This window comes from Trachemys scripta, chromosome 10 (assembly GCF_013100865.1).
Source record: "Trachemys scripta elegans isolate TJP31775 chromosome 10, CAS_Tse_1.0, whole genome shotgun sequence".
Lineage (NCBI taxonomy): Eukaryota > Metazoa > Chordata > Testudines > Emydidae > Trachemys > Trachemys scripta.
In genome coordinates, this window is record NC_048307.1 from 61,583,007 (window position 1) to 61,606,367 (window position 23,361).

Consider the following 23,361-nt stretch of genomic DNA (forward strand, 5'->3'; position numbering starts at 1 on the left):
TTCATGCAGGCCCCCACATCTGTACCCTAAAGTTCAGAGTGGGGAAGGAGCCTTGACAGTAACACTGGGATTTAGATACATAATCTGATCTGTTTTAAAAATAAAATGGAAATCATAGTTGCACATAGGTAATTCAGGGCCCAGTTTTTGTGCAAATCACTTCACATCTGTTTTCTCATCTGTAAAATGGGGATAATGATACTTACCTCATTTATAAAGTGCTTTGAGACCTACTGATGACCAGCACCAAATTACTACTATTATGTATTTGCCCTTGAAAGACAGACTTTGATTAAGCTATTTGTAATTAATGTGTTCACTTTTGCCAATATTTGGGAACACCTCAGAAATAACATCTCCTGCATTGCTATTGAGTGTCTATTATTTCTAGAACTTATATGATAGATTGTGCATGAGGCTCCTCCCCACCTCTGCAAGGATTTCCATTTATAGATATCCAGCTGTATTACAGCAAACAAAAAGTATGTTTAACAAATACCATCTTTCCTACATTGCCAAAAAATAGAAACCTCATGCAGAGAGTATGTTACACCAAGACTATTGATTAGTTTCCAAATAAAATTTGAAGTATTGGTTTTGACCTAGAAAGATCTAAATGATTTAGGCCTGGACCATCAGAGAAAACAACTCTCCTTCTCCAGCTCCACCTATAATCAATGGTGGATTCAAGTTAGTATTCCTTTAATACAAAAGAAAGTTGGCTGATGGCAGGGAGTTCTCTATGGTGGCAGGGGAGGGGAATGGTCCCTGACTCTAGAATTCTCTTCTCTCATTGGTGCAAAAAAGCCTGGGTTTCTTCATTCTCAGTGCATACTACAAAGCTCATCTTTTTTTAAAGGACTTAGAAGGGATGGGATGAGGATATTATAATTGTTATCTTTGGGCCAGATTTGGCCACCCTTACTCACATTGAGTATACCTCACTGCACTAGTAGCTCTGTTCATTTCATTTAACTTTCACAGAGTAAGGTACTACTTGGTGCAAGTAAGGGTGGTAGGAGCTGGTCCTTTGCGGAGTTCTTAATTACTAGAAGACAGTTGAGTTTACAGTTGTATAGTGTTTTGAATGTCAATGATAATTTGCTTGGTGAAAAGTATTTTGTTGGTAATTTTCATGTTTTGCACAAGTGCCTAGGGTCAAGAAAGGCAATTTTAAAAAACAGGTAAGTAAACCTGTGGACTTCCATATATTAAATAAAAATGAAAACTAAATAACCTGACAGTTTCCTGTTCCAATACAGCAACCATTTACGTCCTTTGCATACAAACATGAGAGCTCAGACTGAATGAGCATTTTAAAAGTTTCAAGTTACCCATTCCATTTATTTTACAATAGACAAATTTCCCAGAAAAGAGTGAATATTACTAAATTAGATCTTAGTTAATGCCTTAAGTCCCTTATCTATCTGCTATGTTTAATGTTGGGTGTCAGATAGAGCTGCCCCCTCTACACTTCCCCCAGGGAATGTCTACAAATAGGCTTTTTGGCCAAACATTTCCCACTGTTCCTACCACTGGGTCAGCTTAATTGGTGATAGAAAAGGTGGGAGATCTAGTACTGACAGAGCTTCAGACAGGCATTTTTTTTTTTGCACCATTTCATCTAACCCAGGTCAGAGCAGGTCTACAGGACAGAATGAAATTCTAGCCTTATTAAAGTCAATGGCAAAACTTCCACTGACTTCAATGGAGCCAGGATTTCACCCATAGTACTTAAAAGCCCTGGCACCTTATTTATATTGTTGCTAGCACTAGAGGAGTCAAACCAATGGCAGCATTGGTGGGAAATTTTAGAGTAGATAAGGCCCATGAGGTGCTGAAAACAGCTGTCTCAGTGGAGTGGAGATCAACCAATTCAATGCCCATTGTAACAAATATCACTAGATACCTCAGCCTGGTCAACATTAGGTGCTGACTCAGTGGATCCCACCCGTATCAGTGATACTACCATTTACAATGTTGGTATGAAGGCAAGCAGGCTGATGCGCTCTGCTTGAAATCCAATATCCTACAGAGTGGTGCCTGTAGTGACACAGACTGCATTTAAACTGACACAAAACTGTGGAACTAGAGCAACCAAAAACAATTGGAAAATTATAATCTTTAATAGAATGTCCAATTTAATTCCACTGGCAAGAGTGCCTATGTGAAGAACATGGGAGATATCTGTATTATTTTTATGATTATTATATCTTCCTCTGTTTATTTGTACAGTCTGCCATATGGCATCAGGAGATTTACTTCCTGCAGCAGTTACTCGTCTGTCCCCAGGAAAGGAGCACAATGATTTCAGATAGCCAGCCATCTACCCACACTTATGACACAGTGACTGGATTGTTCAATGGGATGGTCTACTTCCACCCACTGGGATGTGCACCAGATAGTTGGACAAGTGAAGGGGTCCCCCACTTGGGGGCATTGCGAATAAAGGTGCCTGCCTGGTTTTAAAAAGACACACTTCCTGAAGTTTAGAGAAGACAAGGGACTGAAAGACAGTGTCCACCGAGAAACAGACAGTCCCCAAAGCAAGGGTACCTGGTATAAGTTGGGCCTGCCTAAGCCTTAAAGGAAATGTTAAGCTTTCAATAAGACATACATATGCAAGGTTTTTGTGGTTTTAATCCTTTGCTCTGTGAATGCTATGTTTCTATGGCTAAATAAATAATACTTCATTGTGAAGAAGCTGTTCTGAGTCACTGCATTTACCTACTGGTCACAACTTCCAAAAGAATGCCTCCTGCAGGTACTAACCAAGTTGGACTTGCTGAGGAAACACAGTTTGTAAACAGGTTAATGTAGGCTGGGGACCTCAGCTGTGAATGGGAGAATTACAGGATTGCACCCAGAGAGGAGTGAAGGCACTGTAGCCTGTTACTTGAAAGGGGGGCACTTAAAAAAGGCCAGGGTCAAAGGTGCAAGATAACCCTGTAAGCATGAAAGTTTGTTAGGATCAGAGCTCAATGGGGCTTTTCATTTCTGTTTCCAAAATACCACCACTGGATACTATTCCCAGTGCTTGAAGTGTCCCCATTTGATTATTTCCTGTTTTGGGCACCTACCAGAAGCTGCAAAGCCTAAAAAACATAAAAAGAAAGAAACCGAATAGCTCCTTTAAAAAAAAGCCTGTGATTGGCAGGCAGCTATGGTTACAGGAAACCCATAGACATGACTACACTTTTCTCCCTCCACTTATATCATATGTCTCTGTGTAAAGTACATGGAAGTTTAACAGTAGCTGACAATTTTTAAATACAATAGGCAGACCATATTAATCACCACTTGTTAAGTGATCATTCACTTGACCTGGGAATTTTGTCTGAGTAAGAACTTCATGACTGGGCCCTTGAAAGCTATACATTTTAAATCACATGTAAACAAACAACTTTTATTTGGCCACAGTGCATGCGCAGCAATCTGAAAAAAATCAACTGATTTAAAAACAATATTTTCTAGTAGGCTGTTTTTCTGTTGAAATACGTTCATTAAATATTTGAAGAAGGAGAAAAGGAAAAAAACTGCTAGGAAAAGCTTTGCCACTGTGCCTCCATTATCTAAACGTCCCACTGGGATTGCAAATACTATGATGAAGGTTTTATTTACATAAGCAGCGCTACAATGCTACCGCTGCCAGACTGTCTTCCTTTGGCGAAGTTTCTGTATTTAGCATAGTAGGCCACAATCCTGCCAAAATTTATATACTTGAGTAATTTTATACATGAGTAGTCCAACTGACTCCAGTGTGACTATTCAAATGTCTAAGGTTACTCACGTGCAACACCAAAAAATAATCCGTTATTTGTATTATAGTATAGCATATGGGTGAGATTAGGGGCTCATTGTGATAGGTGCTATAAAAACACTTAGTAAGAAACAATCACTGCCCTCCTGAGTTTACAGTCTGAACAGGGAAGACAGACAGTGCCTTTTAAGGCAAACAGAGGAAGAGAATGGAAGTCACTTGCCCAAGGTCCCATAACAAGTCTGTGGCGAAGCCTGGACTAGAAGGCAGGTTTCCTGAATCCCAATTCTGTGTCCTATCCACTGCAGAGTCTGGGTTCTAGTTTGTACTAATACATCCACTAAATAATAACTCAATATTCAGAGAAAAATGGGAAGTAAGCAAGAATGGGAAATTCCAGCTGGGTAGATTAGCCTTCACATTTGACCCAGATATATAAATCACATATACACTGTTTGAACATATTTTATAGGAGAAAAATCCCACTTGGTCCTTCATAAACTAACATGTTCACTTTAGTGAATACATATTCTGTGGCAATTGCTTACAAATTGAACTACTGTACTTGTGCAAAAATGCACACATCATGATTTTACAAGAAATGCAGCAACATGTATCTGCACAGGAGTATTGAGCTTTTAATCTGTTTTTCACTATTCAACACTGTATAATCTTTACGGATTATTTTGCTTTCAGAAATATTTTGTACATGTAATATTTTAAACTGTCCTCTTTATATCCTAATCTTAATACCTGTAAGCAGGGTCTGAATGAATGCTTCCCTGACAGCTAGCTGGGAGGGTGGAAGAGACCCTGGGTGTGTTTATGTAAATACAGTTTGCTCCTGCTTTACTTAGACTTGCTAGATATTCAGCTGATGGAGTGGTGTTTTGCTCATTTTAATCAACTTGGCTGGTGCTGAGTCACAAATTATGTTAGTACTGAATGCAGGGGCAGTGAAATATGGTTACCAATGTTTGTAATTATTGTGGGAATACAGAAAAGAAGGACTGTGTTTAACCTGTGCCAAACGAGAGAGTCACTTTCAGTTTAAAGAACCTTGGTTAAGCAAGGGCTCGAATGTCCGAGCACTGTGAAAGTAAGAGGAGCAGCAGCAGAAATGCCAGTCAGGAGACTGCACGCTCTCAAGAGTCCTGTCTAACCTGGTTTAACCTGTTCCCCTTCTCTGTTCAAATAATAGAGCTAAATAGGTTTCACTAGGAGCCTCTTTTGTTATTTTAATTGCTCAAACAGAGCTGAAACCAGCTGTGATAAAACTGTGTTTCCTGCACAGAACTAAAATCACTAAGGCAGTGGTTCCCAAACGTGTTCTGCCGCTTGTGCAGAGAAAGCCCCTGCAGGCCGGGCCAATTTGTTTACCTGCCACATCCGGAGGTTTGGCTGATTGCGGCTCCCAGTGGCCGCGGTTTGCTGCTCCAGGCTAATAGGAGCTGCTAGAAGCAGCAGCCAGTACATCCCGGGGCCCGCGCAGCTTCCAGCAGCTCCCATGGGCCTGGAGCAGCGAACCGTGGTCACTGGGAGCCACAATCAGCCGAACCTGCGGACACGGCAGGTAAACAAATTGGCCTGGCCCACCAGGGGCTTTCCCTGCACAAGCAGGGAAACAAGTTTGGGAACCACTGCACTAAGGCTAGTCTACACTGGCAATACTCAAGCATGGCTTGTGTGGTCATGGCAGAGCGCTGGGAGAGATTTCTCCCAGTGCTCTAAGAAAACCACCTCCATGAGGGCTGTAGCTACCAGCCCTGGGACAGCGCTGGTGCACTGTCTACACTGACACTTTACACTGCTGAAACTTGCAGCGCTCAGGACGGGTGTTTTTTCATTCCCCTGAGCAAGAAAGTTGCAGCTCTGTAAAGTGTCAGTGTAGACAAGCCTTAAGAGGTGGTGGGAGCAGCGAGCAGGCAGCTGGCAGGGCAGTGGCAGAGAGGCCTGATGAGCGAGTAAGATGCCCCTAACCTCCCCCCTGCTTTACCCCCAACCCAGGGTGGGAGGTGAGCTCTGCAGATGCACTTCTGAACTCTAGTTCTGCAACAACTGTGAGTGGGGTGCAGAGACGGGTCGGGCATGTGAAGGGGACTTTTGGGTTGCTGGACTTAAGAACCTGAGGGGAAAAGGACGCTTCCCAACCTACTTGGGGTGGGTCTTTTACTCATGGTTTGTTTATGAACCTTGTTTGCAGTGTTTTCCCAAATTAATGCCAAGTTCCTTCCCTCCTTTCATAAAAAATTTCTTTTCTACACTCAAGGCTCTGTGCTTGCGAGTGGGGAAGGGGCGCCCAGGGGTGATGTGTAAATTTCCCAGGTTACTGGGTGGGTGCTCAAGCGGGTTCAGTGTTGGATCGGTGGAAAGGAATCCCTAGATATTGAACTTGGCCCTAGCTGCTGCTGGCTCCACCTGGCAGAAGGGCTTGCCGGGAGGCACTTCCACAGGCGGCTTTTGGCCAGCAGTACAGCAAGGTTCAGGCAGGCAGACTGCCTGCATGCTGAGGCTCCACGCCGCTCCCAGAAGTGGCTGTGGCCGGCTGCTGCTGGCACATCTCTGCATGCCCCTTGTGGGGAGGGAGGCAGTGGGTCTCTGTCCGCTGACTGCGCCCACAAGCACTGCCCCCACAGCTCCCATTGGCCAGTTCCTGGCCAATGGGAGCCGTGAAGACAGTGCTGGGGGCAGGGGCAGTGCACAGAGCCACTTCCATCCACCACTCCTTCCCCCCCGGCCAGGGACGTGCAGAGACATGCCAGCAGCAGCTGCCTGCTTCCGGAAGTGGTGTGGGGCCACGCATGCAGGCAGCCTGCCTGAGTGCCCCACTGTGCTGCCGGAGTCCTGGCAGGCCGGACAGAAATGTTAGATGGGCTGGATCCAGCCCACAGGCCATATTTTGCCCACCCCTGCCTTAAGCCCTGAAGATGGAAAAGATCATAGGCTTGTCATGTGTCCACTGTAAAAATTGCTACTAGGCACAGGGGCGGCTCTATGTTTTTTGCTGCCCAAAGCACAGCAGGCAGGCGGCCTTCGGCAGGTCCGCTGGTCACGCGGATTCGGTGGTGTTTCTGCGGGTGATCTGCCGGTCCCGCGCCTTTGGCGTACCCGCCGCCGAAGCCGCAGGACCGGCGGACCTCCCACAGGCATGCCGCCGAAGGCAGCTTGATTGCTGCCCTCACGGTGATCGACACCCTCCCCCCCCCGCAGCTTGCCACCCCAGGCATGCGCTTGCTGTGGTGGTGCCTGGAGCCGCCCCTGACTAGGCACCAAAAATAGCATTTTATAAAGGGAGGCTGCTTCTTACAAATTCCTTGGCATATTACAGTTCTCCGTGGCATAGTGTTATGCCTAAATTAGTATTTGACAACTATAGGTACAACTTTCAATTGTCATTATACATAGCTCTGGCATTTCTTATATTTGATATCAAATGTCGGAGGGGGAACAGAAATAGAAAACACAAATGTTCTGTTTGCAGAATATGAACACATGACCGGTTTGTCAGAGTTGCTGAACAACCACCCTTACCATTAATTTATTAGCATTTGCATCTGCTCAAGGCCACAAGTTAGAAGGAATGCAAAACAAATTCCACGATATACAGAAATACATAGACAAAAAACCGTACACCCATGCAAAAATCAACCAAAACTAAACAAAAACACTTCTAAATTGTAAGGGATATGACATGAGGATTATTCTGTTTGATGCTGTATTTTCTAAATTAAAATGTGAAAGTTCATAAGTCAAATTAGTTCCTGGTGTAGCTGCACTGAAGTTAGTGGGGTAAAATCAGTGAAGAATTTCACTGTATGAATATCTGAGATGATACAAAACAATAAGATTTATATACATAGAGCCTGATTCTCCTTTCCTTTACACAAGTTCAATGCTGGTGTAACTAAATTGACTTAGTGCAGGTAAGTGAAAGGTGAACCAGGTTCATGAGATACACTGTCTGAAGCTGGTGGACTGAAATTTCTTTGGAACTCTACAAGCAAATAAGACTGCAAGGGTTTCTTTGTATGACTAGTGTTAGGCTGAAAGATTCAAAGACAATCACAGACCTGATTAAATCCAACAGTGTGCCACACTTTCAGGGTCAACAGAAGGAACAACCAATCCCCTTTATGTACTAAGAACAGCTGAGGGCTAAGGGGGTGAATGCCCAAGGCACTAGGCCATATGGAAGGTCAGAGCGAAGCTGTGTGCACTGAGGGGTTTCGCTGGTTGCAAATGTAGGGGCTAAGATATCACTTGTAGGCTGAGTGTGCTAGAGGCAGAAAAAGCCTGGAGAAGGATTTGCGAGTCTGACCCTGCCTGAGAGGAAGCAGAGAAACAGGGTTTCTTGGGTACAGAGCTCACTGTAGTGGCAGATTTGGGGATTTCTGAGCAATGAAACTGCTGGCTGCTGCTTGTTTCTACTGTGTTCAGGAAAAAAAGACTATGTACATTCTTGTAAACAAACACACTTACAGCAAGAATACACCAATGTTGTATTGTTGATTTCTCATCCTAATGGAAGCTACCCTATAAGGCCCTGGATTTTGGCTAACCACTCAGGCAAAAGGAGGAACAGTATTTTCTTACTGGAGTTTGAACCAGGAGCAGCAAGTGCATCCAAAACCAGGGCCAACCATAACAGTATTCTGTGGCATCCATTGAAGAGCCAGCATGCTCAGGGTTTAGCTGATTGCCATATTTGGTGTCTGGAAGAAATTTTCCTCCAAGGCAGATTGGCAGAGGCCCTGGAGGTTTTTCGCCTTCCTCTGCAGCGAGGGGCACGGGTCACTTGCTGGAGGATTCTCTGCACCTTGAAGTCTTTAAACCATGATTTGAGGACTTCAGTAGCTCAGACCTACATTAGGGGTTTATTACAGGAGTGGGTGGGTGAGATTCTGTGGCCTGCATTGTGCAGGTCAGACTAGACCTTAAAGTCTATGACTCTATGTAAGAGGGCATACTCCCTATCCATCCCTACCCTCCATTGGGTGAACTGCTCCCGAGAGAATCATCTGTAGCCTCAATCTGCTCCCGCAAGCACAGGGAGTGTCATTCTAATTAGCTCTTAAATGGGCTATATCCTCCACAAAACTGCATAGTTGAGTATGGGCCAGTCACTTCTAGTTCACTACTATTATATGCTTTGTAAGTCCCCCATCACCATAGTATCTAGGTGTCACTGTTTGTTCTGTATCTTGACAGGTTTCAGAGTAACAGCCGTGTTAGTCTGTATCCGCAAAAAGAAGAACAGGAGTACTTGTGGCACCTTAGAGACTAACAAATTTATTAGAGCATAGATGCATCCGAAGAAGTGGGCTGTAGTCCACGAAAGCTTATGCTCTAATAAATTTGTTAGTCTCTAAGGTGCCACAAGTACTCCTGTTCTTCTTTTTGTTCTGTATCTGCCACCCTTATATGCATTGGGAAGTCTGTGTTCTAGCTGCTTGCCATCATTGAATGTACTTTTTATTTCCTGTATCTGAATGATTCTGGTATTTAGGTTTTCTGTACTTGTGGGGGCATTGTTCTTTATGTTCCCTGTATCCAAACATTTTCTGGAATGCATGTTTGCATTCTTTGTATCCACATATCTGCCTTAGCTTTGTGACTGTATTTAGTGCTTCTGGATTACCCAAATAATTTCTAAATTTCCTTTTCAAAACTCATACTTGGTTCCATACCTAAACCAATTATTTTCTGGTTGTTGCTTCAGTGGTCACCTGTGAAAAGTTAGCAATACTTAACATAGAGCAGTAAGCTGAGGAAAATCCCCTCCACCTGCCTCCCCACACAAACATTTTCCATATACGGAGAATATGAGATAAGCATGAGAACTGTTGACATGCTCTGACTTTTTAATAGCTTCCATTCTGCATAACCAAACACCACCAATGAAAAATAATAACCCAGGATCAACTTCTGCAGTCTTTATTGAAGCAAAGTTTATTTATTTACCTCTAAGCTACTGAAGTAAGAAAGAGTTTGCTTCAAGTAAAGACTAGAGAATTTGGCCCCTAGACAGCAATCCATTTTTCCACAGGGCAATTTGACCTCATAACATACTGTATATTACTTTAGGCATTTTAGTGTTCCATGTAGCAGTCATGAATTTTCACATGTCTCAGGGAGCCAAGCAGACCTGCATGACAGTGCTTTTTGATTCATTTTGTTTCCTCTTGTTACAATTATTTCTGTCTCTTGGGCCATCATTTTGCCAATTTCTCTGTCACTTTCACAGAAATACTATAAAATTTCAGTTCATCCGAAACCCTGCTGCCAAAAACATCTTCCTCGCCTTCATGACAGTTTTTAATCCCTAACTCGTACAAAGCTATTTGGTGCAACTTGTCAATAGAGAGGAGAAAAAATTAGGTTTCACTGTCACCATTTATTCACTTAGCACTTATTTTGAATGTTTAAATGTCTCAGGTTTACAGGTCAAGATCCCTCTTATAATAGTAAATTGTGAGTTTTTAAATGCAGCCACTTTATACGCTCTTCCCTCCATTGTTTCGAAGAATGCAGATCCACAAGTAAAGGGAAAACATAAAAAGCTACACTGTTTTCATAGTGTCTAACACCAATATAGGACTACATATAAATATTCAAATCTAGAAAATGAAAACTGAACCCAAATTGAAACAAAACAACACGAAGAGATATTACTATAAGAGCCAGAACTTAAGTAAATACAGGAATATCAAACTAAAAATGTATTAACTATTAATGATAACTATACCCATCATTGAAATCATAAACTAGATCAGAAATTCCAATCCTTTCCTAACACTTAGAGATATCCCTTTGGAGTCCCAGTTGACAAACCTGGTGCCTGACCATTATAACTGCTTCTTGGGAAGCACAACAGAGCTTTTAAGCTAGAAGCATTCAGCTCCTTAGTCTAGGGTGACCAGACAGCAAATGTGAAAAACTGGGATAGTGGGTTGCGGGTAATAGGAGCATATATAAGAAAAAGACCCAAAAATCGGGACATCTGGTCATCCTGCCTTAGTCTCTCATAAGATTAGCCTGGAACTTTCCCTCAGAAAAAAGTATAGAAAATATATCCAGTAAGTTTCTCTGGCACTGTTATGTGGCTCTACAACATTATCTAGCAAATATCAATTACATTTTACAGCATACTGTTTTAATCATGTCACTTCTTCCATAAATTAATAATTAATCCACCAAACAAAGAAATATTGTATAATTTCATTTCAAAAGTTAAAAAAATGAATACCACTTGGTCTTTCTATTTAAATTGTATGACCCCAGGGCCCATCTCTTTCGTATATTTTGAGTGGCACTAAGCACAAGATTCCTATCCACATTGTGATTTTTTTTAACTGGGATCCTGGTTCTCAATTAGATGCTAGTATTGTAAAGGACTAAACAGAAATTCTTCATCCACGATTGCAGAGTCAGCCAGAGAAGAACATTTCATACCAGATTCAACATGCAGAGAACAAAAAGTAGGGTCTGTATTAATTCCTAGAAACTAGGCCAATAACGCATCACAAAGTTTTATGCAGCATCAAATACTTAAGTGCTACAAGAAGTGGGTCTTCTGATACTTTTGTACTGTAGAACAGAATTCTTAGATGAACTCTCTCCACATACATACTGTAAATTGCAAATCGAGTAGAAAGCTCTTATTTAGAGATGGGCCAGCGATTCAAAGTTTGGATATAGATCTTGATTTCCCAAAACTCAGGTATGTTTCAATCCCGAGTTTTGGTTTGGGTCCACTGATCCTTTCCATTAAAACATCCATTTCCCTTTGCTGACAGCTACTGCTCTATGAGGTACTGTGCATGACATTAGCTGTACAGACCTGGAAGAATCCTCTATTTTCTTATAAGTTAGTTAAACTTATTAAACTTATTAAATTAGTCTGGAACCTAACAGAAAAATAATATTTACTATTTAAATATTGAACAATGTGTTTTTCTTCTGACTTGTATTCACTTAAAGAACATGTTCCTCTTAAATCACATTAGAGGGTGCAAACTGCAGGGACTCCCACTAAAGTCCAGGGGAATTCCACTGTGAAACAAGGGCTCTATTGAGGCAATCAAGTCATGTCTCATCAATCACACAGTTGACTGGCGCTATTCAAAGTGCTCTATCACAATGCTTTCCTGCCCCCCAGAAAATATGTTAAAGTAGTACTCCCAAAAGGTGTGGAGAAAAATGTTTGAGAAAAAATGAAATTCCTATTACTCTCCACTATCAGACATGTAAGAACTCGCTACTGGAAAGCTTGGGATTTATAAATGAAGTGACAGGTAACTACCCTGGTTTCTCCTAACCCTCAGCCCTGATTCTACAATCAGATCCATGGAGGCAGGGCTCTGACAATTACAGTGGGGTTCCACGTGGCCATGATGGTCCATCTCAGCTGGCAGGATCAGAAATTTAAGAGGTTTCTGATGCAAGGATTTTTGGATTTGGAATATCCTTAAGGACTCAGCTCATGTCTATTTCTATCCATTTCTATTTTTGAGTTGAGGAGGAGGAGATTAGTTGTCATTTTCGTAACTGTTTTTACATTCTGCTTTTGAGGAAAGAGAGCAGTTTTTAAAAAAGTGTACCAAGTGCAGTTTGAAGCTACTGTCTTTCAGGTTTTGCCACTTAATCAAATCTAATCACATCAAAACTGAAAATGCTGAAGTCCAGTGTATTTCCTTTCATTAAATCCCTGATTTTTCAAACAACTTTCCAAAGGAGGGTACTTACTGGTTCAAGACAGGCGTGTATGCTGTTTTATCCTCATCAATGATGGTAACCATCAGAGTAATGAGTTGGGCCCAAAAATCCAAATTCTTAGTGGTTGGTCCCTGTTCTTCCCGAGGAACTTCCTGCTTCTTACCCTGTTAACAAGATTTAACAAAATGCAGGGAAAATATCTAAATTGTGCAGTTTCAATTATTCATCATTGCTAGAGAGAGAGAAGACATATAGTACTCTGCCCCCAATTCAGGAAAGAACACCAACATGTGTTTCACTTTAATCACATTCCCAAATCCCATGAATTTAAACACATTCTTAATTCCTTTGTTGAATAGGAATGTATTAAAATGCATTTAGTGTTTTACTGAATCACAGCCTATATGCAAATACTCACGTACAGAGTAAGTGTTATATCAGATAACCTGAAGCAGCAATGTGGAACATTTCTTGTTTTAAGATTCTGAATTTTTTGCAATAAAATGGATTCAAGTAAAATAAAATAAACAAAAAAACCAACAGAAATTTATATATCTTTTTGAAAATGAAATAATCCTTTTTCATGAATAACAAATCTGGCAAATAATAAAGTCCCTTTATATTTCCTCTCATCGTAAACCCATATTTTGACCACTACTGTCTAGCTCGGAGCAGGCAAACTTTTTGGCCTGAGGGCTGCATCGGGTTTCAGAAATTGTATGGAGGGTTGGTTACGGGAAGGGGTCGTGGCCTGGCCCCTACCCCCCTATCTGCGGCCCCCGGGACCCATGCCCCATCCACCCTCCACACCCTGCTCCCTGTCCCCTGACCACCCCCAGAACCCCCGCCCGTGACTGCCCCATCCAACCCCCGCTCTCATTCCTGACTTCCCCCCGGGACGCCTGCCCCATCCAACCATCCCTTCTCCCTGTCCCCTGACTGCCCCCGGAACCCCTGCCCCTGATTGCCCCCCGCCACCCCATCCAACCCCACCACCTTCCTGACTGGCCCCCAGGGACCCCTGCCTCATCCAACCACCCCTTCTCCCTGTCCCCAGAATGCCTTCGGAACCCCTGCCCCTGACTGCCCTCCTGCTGCCCCATCCAACCCGTCCTCTCATTCCTGACTGTCCCCCTGGGACCCCTGACCCCATTCAACCCCCTGTTCCCTGCCCTTTGACCGCCTCGACCCCTGCCCCCCGCCCCCAAACTCCCCTGTCCTCTATCCAACCCTCCCTCTCCCTGTCCCCTGCTGCCTGGAGCACCAGTGGCTGGCGGCGCTACAGCCGCGCCACCTGGCTGGAGCCAGCCACACTGTCGCCACCACACAGCACAGAGCAGCGGGTCAGGCTGGGCTCTGCAGCTGCGCTGGCCCAGGAGCTCACAGCCCTGCCGCCCAGAGCATTGCACCGGGGGGGGGGGAAGCTGAGGCGGAGGGGGAGGGGGAACAGCAGGGGAGAGGCCAGGGGCGAGCCTCCCGGGCCAGGAGCAGGCGGATGTTGCCCACGGGTCGTAGTTTGCCCACCTCTGGTCTAGCTAGAAGTATCTATCAGGATTTTATTGCTGAAATAACTTTCACTGAGGATGCTGTCCTTTTTGCCTCACTCAGTTACACTTTCAGAAAAAAACTTCATCTCTGTAGTCTGGATTTAGCAAATTTTAATCTAGTCTCCCAAACAATGGAACATCTCAGCTCTTGGCTTTTCAGACACCGACCTGTACAACAGAGACGTCGCACTTACACCAAAGTCAATAAAAATAAATTTGTTGCACAGAACCAAGTCACAGAAACTTGCAAAGCTATGAGAAAGGTAAAGAGCTGGTACATGAAGTAATGCCTGTACTTTGAAAATCTCCATTATCTGTGATGGCACAGTACCTTTCAAATTAACCCCTAAGGGAGACACAATAATTCTGAGCAGGTTCAATAGCCATCTTTTAACAAGCTACTTGTAATGGTCCTGCCTGGATAACCACAGGTAGTGGTAGGGATAACTTCCTTCCTTCGCTGGTGTGTGTGTGCATACACACATCTATATTACTTGGTTTCCTTGCTTTTTACCTCTCTGCATGTTCTCAGTGTCTGGGTGTTTTGCATCCTTTTCATAGAATATCAGGGATGGAAGGGACCACTAGAGGTCATCTAGTTCAACCCCCTGCTCAAAGCAGGACCAATCCCCAGACAGATTTTTCCCCCAATCCCTAAATGGCTCCCTCAAGGATTGGGCTCACAACCCTGGGTTTAGCAGGCCAATGCTCAAACCACTGAGCTATCCTTCCCCCCTCTTGCAACCTACCCAAAAAAATACTCAGAAAAACCTCTTGTCTACTCAGTCCAAACTCCTAGACAGGTTCACAAACCCCCTTTGTCCTAGGCTAGGCCTTATCCTTACAGTTATGTTAACTGAAAACTAAGAGTTCACATCTATAAATCTCAATGAAGTGAGAACTCAATCCATAACAAGGTTTCACCAAACTCATATATAAAGATAGGGAGACAGTTAATGCTTCAGAGAAAATAATGTTTTTTTGAATGTTTAAATGTATGTACTTTGTACCTTTTATTTCTTAACCAAACATGATGACAGGAAATAGACATTGTATCTCTTCAAACACACCTACATTATTCTCATAATAAATTAATTCAGTGTTAGCTTAACCTAAAAGTTTATCTATTAATGTAGAGTTGGGAAAGACAGAAACGGAATTTTAACAATGTGCAATTATAATTATTTTTTGGTGGCCATCATGAAGTACATTAGAAAAGTATCATTAATCACCTTGTTGCATACCCAGCTGAACTCCAAATGTTACAGCTTCTAAGTCTAATATGATTGAATTAAAGGAAATGCTCAGTAAAATTTACAATGGGTGGTGTGACTTATATCACTGACAACCTGCAATTGTCCTGCAAACAGAGGGACTTTTAAAAAGAGACAGGACTATTTGAGCATTAAGTTTCAACACCAAAGTCTTTCACCTCATGTAGATTACACCTTCACTACAGTACCCTGCATTTTTAAAGTAGAGATTTATTTTTAGCACCATTCTTCCACAATGGTATAATGTCTTTTACCCAAACTAAATGAAATGCAGTTTTGCAAATCAGAGCCATTTCACATTTAGTAGGGACAGTCCATTAACACATTTCAATAACAATATTTCAGATAAACAATTCACTACAACATGTAGCTGAAACAATCCTTTGGCACAGATGTGAAAATTCTACGCTCCAATACACTCAAAAAATGTCTTGTCCCTGTAAAGTAGAAACAGCATAAAGGCTGTTTTCCATGGGCTTCTCTGGCACAGAAACAGATTGAAAAATTAAATTAAATATTACTTTTAGATATTTAAAATGTATTTGAATACGTTCTTATGTTAGCGCACGGAAATTCCCATATACTGAAGTAAAACACCTCCTATAAAGCAAAAGACCAAACAATTACTACTCCATATGCTACAGTCTGGTAAGAACATACCATTTAAATAAATGCTGGATGAAACAAAAACAACAAAACCATTTAGGTCATATTTACATAGCAAAATGTCCATCTTTTGAATTATGAATTATTGACACTCTTATTTAACAAACACTTGTCAGAGATTGTAAGAAACATTTTTAAAGGAGAAAAATGATACTATGATTTAATGCTGCTGTTGGGAATTAAAGTACCATATCAACGATGTCCTTGCTTAACAAGTTTAATTTCTATACTGTTCTCCTGAAGCCTGTGTTCTGGTGACATAAGCTCAACATTAGCCTGTCATTAAGTGGGAAGACAAGTAATGTTTTTGCTTCTATGTGCTCTTAGAAGACATTTGTCTGCTGCAATTTAGCTATTGTCATGACACAGCTAGGACTGGTGCTGTATCTCCATATCTATTTAGTTCCCAATAACATGCATTTTTCCTTTTTAGAAAACAACAACAAGTAGACTTGCTTGTATAATACACTAATGGACTAGGAGTTGTGGAAGATACCTTTTATAATGTCAAGATTAGATTTAATTTGAACATAAGCAGAAATAGAGTTTACATAATTAACATGCAAAAGGTAATTACTAGACTATAAACATGGGTAAATAGTATGATCTACTAACTGATAAAGGTAAATCTAAATGGCTAGATTAAAAATAAAGTTGCTGTAACATTCTTACAAATCTCCTTTTGGTGATGCAAACTGCATACAGAAAAGAAAAGCTCCCTTGGGGAAAATGTAAATCTAATGTCAGGTGTACCCAACATCAGTTAGGAAACTGTGTTGCATTTGCATTTATAATATCATTGAGATGGTGAAGTAGTATATGAGACAGTGCATACTGTTTAACATTTTAGAGACTGGCATTGTTATTAAGATCCAACTTTTTCTCTTAACAAGTTTGAAAGAAACATAAATCCAGAAATAAATCAAGATGACAACATCACTGGTCCATAGATACATTGTACACAGTTTAGTGACCCTTTTAAATGAACAGTTTCCTAACATTGCCTTCCTTTCATTTTGGAGGATACATTATTTACTGAATAAGTTTAAATCAGAGGTTACTAAGGCGCTAAGCAATAAAGGAAATTTTTTTTGGGTGCTGATCCCAATCCCATAATAAAAATCTGCCAATTAGCAAAAGCTGCTTTCTTTTGCACCAGCCATAAGAAAACAACAAGATATTAATGAATAACATCACTATCAATAATGGTATCTTTGAAGTGCCAAGGTAGTATAGATACAAATATGAGCGGGAAGTGTCATAAAAAGATGTTACACAGGCCACTACATCAAAAGCTCAATAATCCACTCATCCAAGGCAGAATGGTAAAATCCCCAAAAAGGCATGTAGTGTCAGAGCCCAAATACAACAAATAGCAGCAGATTTCTCACTACTAAGGCATAAAATTATGGGATTAGGTACTGCACCATAACTTGTGCTGATACCCTGTCGTGACTCTGCTGAACTTTGAAGAAGAAGCGGAGTGTGCTGCAGTTTTAGAATTATCCTTCATATAAAATGTTAAAAGCAGATATGGGCCCTAACTAGAAGTGAACCCTGGATCTTAGTTTATAACATCACATCTGAAATTAAGCTTCCATCAGGAATTCAATATTATCAGCACTATAAAATACTAATTTGAACCACACAATGATTGCCTTTTCATTAACTTCTGTTGCACTCAGAAGATGTTAGGTTTGTAATTAGAATCCAGTTTCTACATTAGTCCAAATCTGTGACAGTGAAAGCAACCTAATAATGATTTCCATAATAAATTGTTAATAAATCCCACTCATTCGTCTATATCAGTGTTTCATAAACTGAGGTTCATTGATCACTGGTGGTCTGCAGAGCTTTTGTAAATTTTGTAAGCATAGAGAGATGAATTACACAAATGAATTTTCTTATATTACATTTAAGCTAATGCTTAAGCTGTCACAGGAATATGAAATAATAAATGGGAAGGAGGTGATCATCACAATTGTCAATGGGATACAAGGTGGCCCATGAGATGAAAATCTCTATCAAGATGAATTACAAAATGAAAGAGTTTGGAAACCCCTGTACTATATTATATAATCTTGTGGGTGCAATTTGTTTGACTACGGTTTTAGTGTATTAGTATGAAAGTTGGATTTCAAAGTCATTTTCTTCTTACTCATTCAGAAGTTTTATATCATCATCATCATATAACTCCAGTACAATACAACACAGACGCACTGAAGAAATAGTACTAGACAGTCTTGTCTCATAGTTCACCAGTGTTTATACCTGATTATCTAGAGAAAGGTACAAAACAGTCTAGCAAGTTCAGTTTCTTAATTAGATAAGGAACATATTATTAACTTATATACGCAGGCCCCAAAATTTCAAACATTCTCTCAATCAACAGTCTCTTTAATCTTATAGACACACCATTGATTTATACTTAAGCCTGTGCCTAGAATGTTTCCTCAAGGGGGTCATAAATCTGATCTATAGGCATTAAAATTTATGGTGCATTCTTTAAATGTGTCTTTTTATTTACTCCTGTGCAATTACTTACGGTTACTGGTTGCACATACAATGATGGCCTTATTGACAACTCTCTATAACTACATGAAAAAGCTAGCTACAGTATAATGAGAATAAGTAAGAATTTGTGAAAAGTTATTAGCAACATATTAAAAAGGGGTGAAATCCTGGCTCCACTGAAATCAATGGCAAGATTGCCTTCAACTTCAAGTTGCTAGGAGTTCACATTTTTGGAGAAGAAAATCAAATTACATACCATGACTAATATAATCCCTTATTAAGGACCTAACTCTTGCAATCAATACCAAGTATAGTGCTACAGCTTGTTGAATTTATTTGTACTTGGATCAAAACCCTATAATTTTTCATTCATTCATTCTTTTTTTTTGACCAGCTCAAGCATTAATTGCTTAGTTATACATTTTATTGGAGGATTCGTAATTTCTCTGGAAAACAGCTTTTAAAAATGAAAATGATCTGTGAACACAAATCATGTTGTTCAATCAGAAGTTATGGGCTTGATACATGATTATTGGGTGAAATTGTACGGCCTGTGTTACATGAGAAGTCAGGTGAGGTGATCAGAATGGTCTCTTTCTGGTTTTAATCTTTATGAATCTATTAACTTTTGTACCATGGTAATCTGAAAGACAGCAGGTACACACCATAATGAAGAAGGGCATTTTTTCACATAACAAGTGTAGCAAAATATACCTCTCGTAGTAACAACTTTTTTTGATATTGTCTGTTAGCCAAATTTCCAAGGGACCAAACGTAATGGATCATGTAAACAATGTGGCACATGGACTGCTATTTTGTGGAGGCTTTTAATAATTATATTTGTAAAATAAACAAACACCAAAACACAAAGAAAATAAATAAAAGACTAAATGCTTTACGAACAAACACATTTTTTAATTAAGGGAACTGTCCGAAGGCTGGAAAAGTAATGTCCTCAGCAAAAATGTGAAGCAATATTAAAATCTAAAACTAATATTATGAGACAATTCTGGAAGGGCTGATGTACGGGAATGCTGAGTTTTCAACTTCTCTTATCAATGACTACCATTTTATTGGACAAAATGTCTGCTACAGCACAAGTAAAATAATAATAGTCAAAATTTGGATTCCCTTTAAGTTAACAAATATATTTAATGTAGACTAATCTGTGATATCTAACCACTTCCCTACATTGTGGCAATATAGTGTTGCACTGCCCCCACAAAGAACACCAGGTGGTAGACATTCTGTTGTGGGATAAGGTTAATGTGCATGATCAATTCACAATTTTCAGATGGTTATAACTTTGGTAAATCCAATTCAGTATTTTCAGGAACTAGTCCCCAGTAAGGACTATGCTCATGGGAAATTTCAAACTTCAGCTGTTTTTGCTGTAGACCCATTCTTTAAACCAGTGGTTCCCAAACTTGTTCCGCCGCTTGTGCAGGGAAAGCCCCTGGTGGGCTGGGCCAGTTTGTGTATCCGCCGTGTCCGCAGGTTCGGCTGATTGCGTCTGCCAGTGGCCGTGGTTCGCTGCTCCAGGCCAATGGGAGCTGCACCCCCTCACACACACACCCAGCCTTCTGCCCTGATCCCTGCACCCCCTCACACACCTCCAGCCCCCGTTCTGACTCATGCACCCCCCCACACACCCAGCCCCCCCACCCCATGCCCTGACTCTTGTAACCCCCCCCAGATCCCCACCCCCACCCTGAGCACCAAACGGGAGCTCCTGCACCCACTCCCCACATTCCCACCTGCACCCCCAGTCTGGGGTTCCGGCTGCCGGCCCCTTGCCAGCCGGGGTCCCGCAGGCCCCGCTCAGCCCGCTGCCAAACTAGGTGAGCAGAACCCCAGGCCGGCAGCGGGCTGAGTGGGCCGGCAGCGTAAGATCAGCATTTTAATTTAATTTTAAATTAAGCTTCTTAAACATTTTGAAAACCTTGTTTACTTTACATACAACAATAGTTTAGTTATATAATATAGACTTATACAGAGAGACCTTCTAAAAAACATTAAAATGTATTACTGGCATGCGAAACCTTAAGTTAAAATGAATAAGTGAAGACTTGGCACACCAATTCTGAAAGGTTGCCAACCCCTGGTCTGAAGTATATAGCAAATACGTAAAAACACTGAATACATTTCATAGCAAATGAGGCTGAATTGTGGATGATATGCAAGCCCTCAAAATGGCAGCAATTTTCTGATTTTTGGTTGTGTGTGCAATTGTCATAACTATAAAGGGAAGGGTAACAGCTCTCCTGTGTACAGTACTATAAAATCCCTCCTGGCCAGAGACTCCAAAATCCTTTTCCTGTAAAGGGTTAAGAAGCTCGGGTAACCTGGCTGACACCTGACCCAAAGGACCAATAAGGGGACAAGATACTTTCAAATCTTGTGGGGGGGAAGGCTTTTGTTTGTGCTCTTTGTTTGGGAGTTCGTTCGCTCTTGGGACTGAGAGGGACCAGACATCAATCCAGGTTCTCCCCATCTTTCTAAACAAGTCTCTCATATTTCAAACTTGTAAGTAAAAAGCCAGGCAAGGCGTCTTAGTTTTACTTTGTTTTCTCAACTTGTAAATGTACCTTTTACTAGAGTGTTTATCTTTGTAATGGCTGAGCCATTACAAACATTGAATCTATCTCCCCTTGTAAGTATTCTCACACTTCTTATCAAACTGTCTGTACTGGGCTATCTTGATTATCACTTCAAAAGTTTTTTTTCTCTTACTTAATTGGCCTCTCAGAGTTGGTAAGACAACTCCCACCCGTTTATGCTCTCTGTATGTGTGTATATATATCTCCTCAATATATGTTCCATTCTATATGCATCCGAAGAAGTGGGCTGTAGTCCACGAAAGCTTATGCTCTAATAAATTTGTTAGTCTCTAAGGTGCCACAAGTACTCCTGTTCTTTTTATCTTTGTTTGCTATACTTTGAACCCGACGCTAGAGGGAGGTCCTCTGAGCTCTTTAAGTTTGATTACCCTGTAAAGTTATTTTCCATACTGATTTTACAGAGATGATTTTTACCTTTTTCTTTAATTAAAAGTCTTCTTTTTAAGAACCTGTTTGATTTTTTCCTTGTTTTAGATCCAAGGGGGTTGGATCTGTATTCACCAGGAGTTGGTGAGAGAAAGAAGGGGTGGATGGTTAAATTCTCCTTGTTTTAAGATCCAAGGGGTTTGGATCTGTATTCACCAGGGAATTGGTGAAAGGTTTCTCAAGGCTTCCCAGGGAAGGGAATCCATTTGGGAATGGTGGCAGCGGACCAGAACTAAGCTGGTAGTTAAGCTTAGAAGTTTTCATGCAGGCCCCCACATTTGTACCCTAAAGTTCAAAGTGGGGATACAGCCTTGACAGCAATCAACAATATTTAAGGGCTGGACAAAGGATCAGGTTATTGCTTATTTTGCTCAAACTAGTTTATCCATCCCTCACAACCTAGTGACAACAATACTGTTGGAGTTCACGATTCCTAACTTCAATGTAGAAGTTTTACAACTTGTGCTATTTTCTCCTCTACCTAATCCGTACTGCCAGGGGATGATGAGCTGTTCTCTTTACTTTCAAACCAGTCAGCTTGGACATGCTTCTAACAGGCAATTTTATCTATAAGACTCTGTCTGCAGTGTTTTAATTCAGTTTCCCCCTGGGAGAGAAGTTTCTGTGCTGAGAAGCACAGCAAGAACGTATTCCTCTGATGCCTTAATGCACTTTATCAAAGATTTCCCTGTTACTGTGGCTAGCATGCTGCCCATCAAACATACTGCAACAACATACTGAAAGGCTTCAAAGTGCCCCTTTATTCACCATATTTTAGCAATTGTTGGTAACCCTTTTAGAGCATCTAATACTATACAAAAATGGGGTAAAGTTTCTCATTGCAACGACTATTTGGTATTGCACGTACACTGGCATTTTTCTGACAATAATTCTGAAGTACAGAATCCTGCGGCGATAACTCATGTGTTATTCTCTAACTCTATTCCAGGTCTCATTTTTTGGAAGTTAATTTGTAGTTTTCTATTTTACATACCTTCTTTATCACACAACTGCTATTTGTATTTATATTGGAAACTGATCACCAAACTCTTCTGATTTCTACTTTCTTGAAAAATTGGATAAAGTTTTCAAAAGCATCTAAGTGACTTAGGTACCTATGTTCCATTTTCAAAAGTGACAGGCATTTAGGAGACCAAGACTTATTGAAAGTCCAGGTGACTTAGGTGCCTAAGTAGCAAAAGGTATGTATACACTGCAGTTGGAGGTGTGATTGCCGCATGGCTTGGCATGTCTGTACTAGCATTAATCTACCTAGTATGGCTAAAAATAGCAATGAAGATGTGACAGCACGGGTGTCAACATGGGGTGATTGCTGTGGGCCCTGTATGTGTACTTGTGTTCCTAGCCCATGCTGAACCTGTGCCATGACATCTTCACTGCCAATTTAGTTGTGCTGGCTAGATTAAAACTGGCACATGTATGCTAAACTGTATTGCAGTTGTAACGCAAACACCTCCTAGGTGTGGTGGTCTGTCCCATCTAGTGGCACTGAGGCCTGGTCTACACTATGACTTTAATTTGGATATAGCAGCGTTAAATCGAATTAACCCTGCAACCGTTCACACAACGAAGCCATTTCTTTTGAAATAAAGGGCTCTTAAAATCGATTTCTGTACTCCACCCCGACTAGCGGAGTAGCGCCACAATCGATATTGTCATTTCGAATTAGGGTTAGTGTGGCTGCAATTCGATGGTATTGGCCTCCGGGAGCTATCCCACAGTGCATCATTGTGACCGCTCTGGACAGCAATCTGAACTCGGATGCACTGGCCAGGTAGACTGGAAAAGCCCCGCAAACATTTGAATTTTATTTCCTG

At 41.2% G+C, this 23,361-nt stretch overlaps 1 protein-coding gene across 1 annotated transcript in view; it reads right to left on the bottom strand.

The window, feature by feature from the left end:
- UNC13C (unc-13 homolog C) overlaps positions 1–23,361 on the bottom strand; it is a 398,557-nt gene that overhangs the window by 148,258 nt on the left and 226,938 nt on the right. The window contains exon 18 of the mRNA XM_034783191.1: positions 12,506–12,639. Coding sequence (XP_034639082.1) covers positions 12,506–12,639 — 134 coding nt within the window. The remainder of the gene's footprint in view (positions 1–12,505; positions 12,640–23,361) is intronic.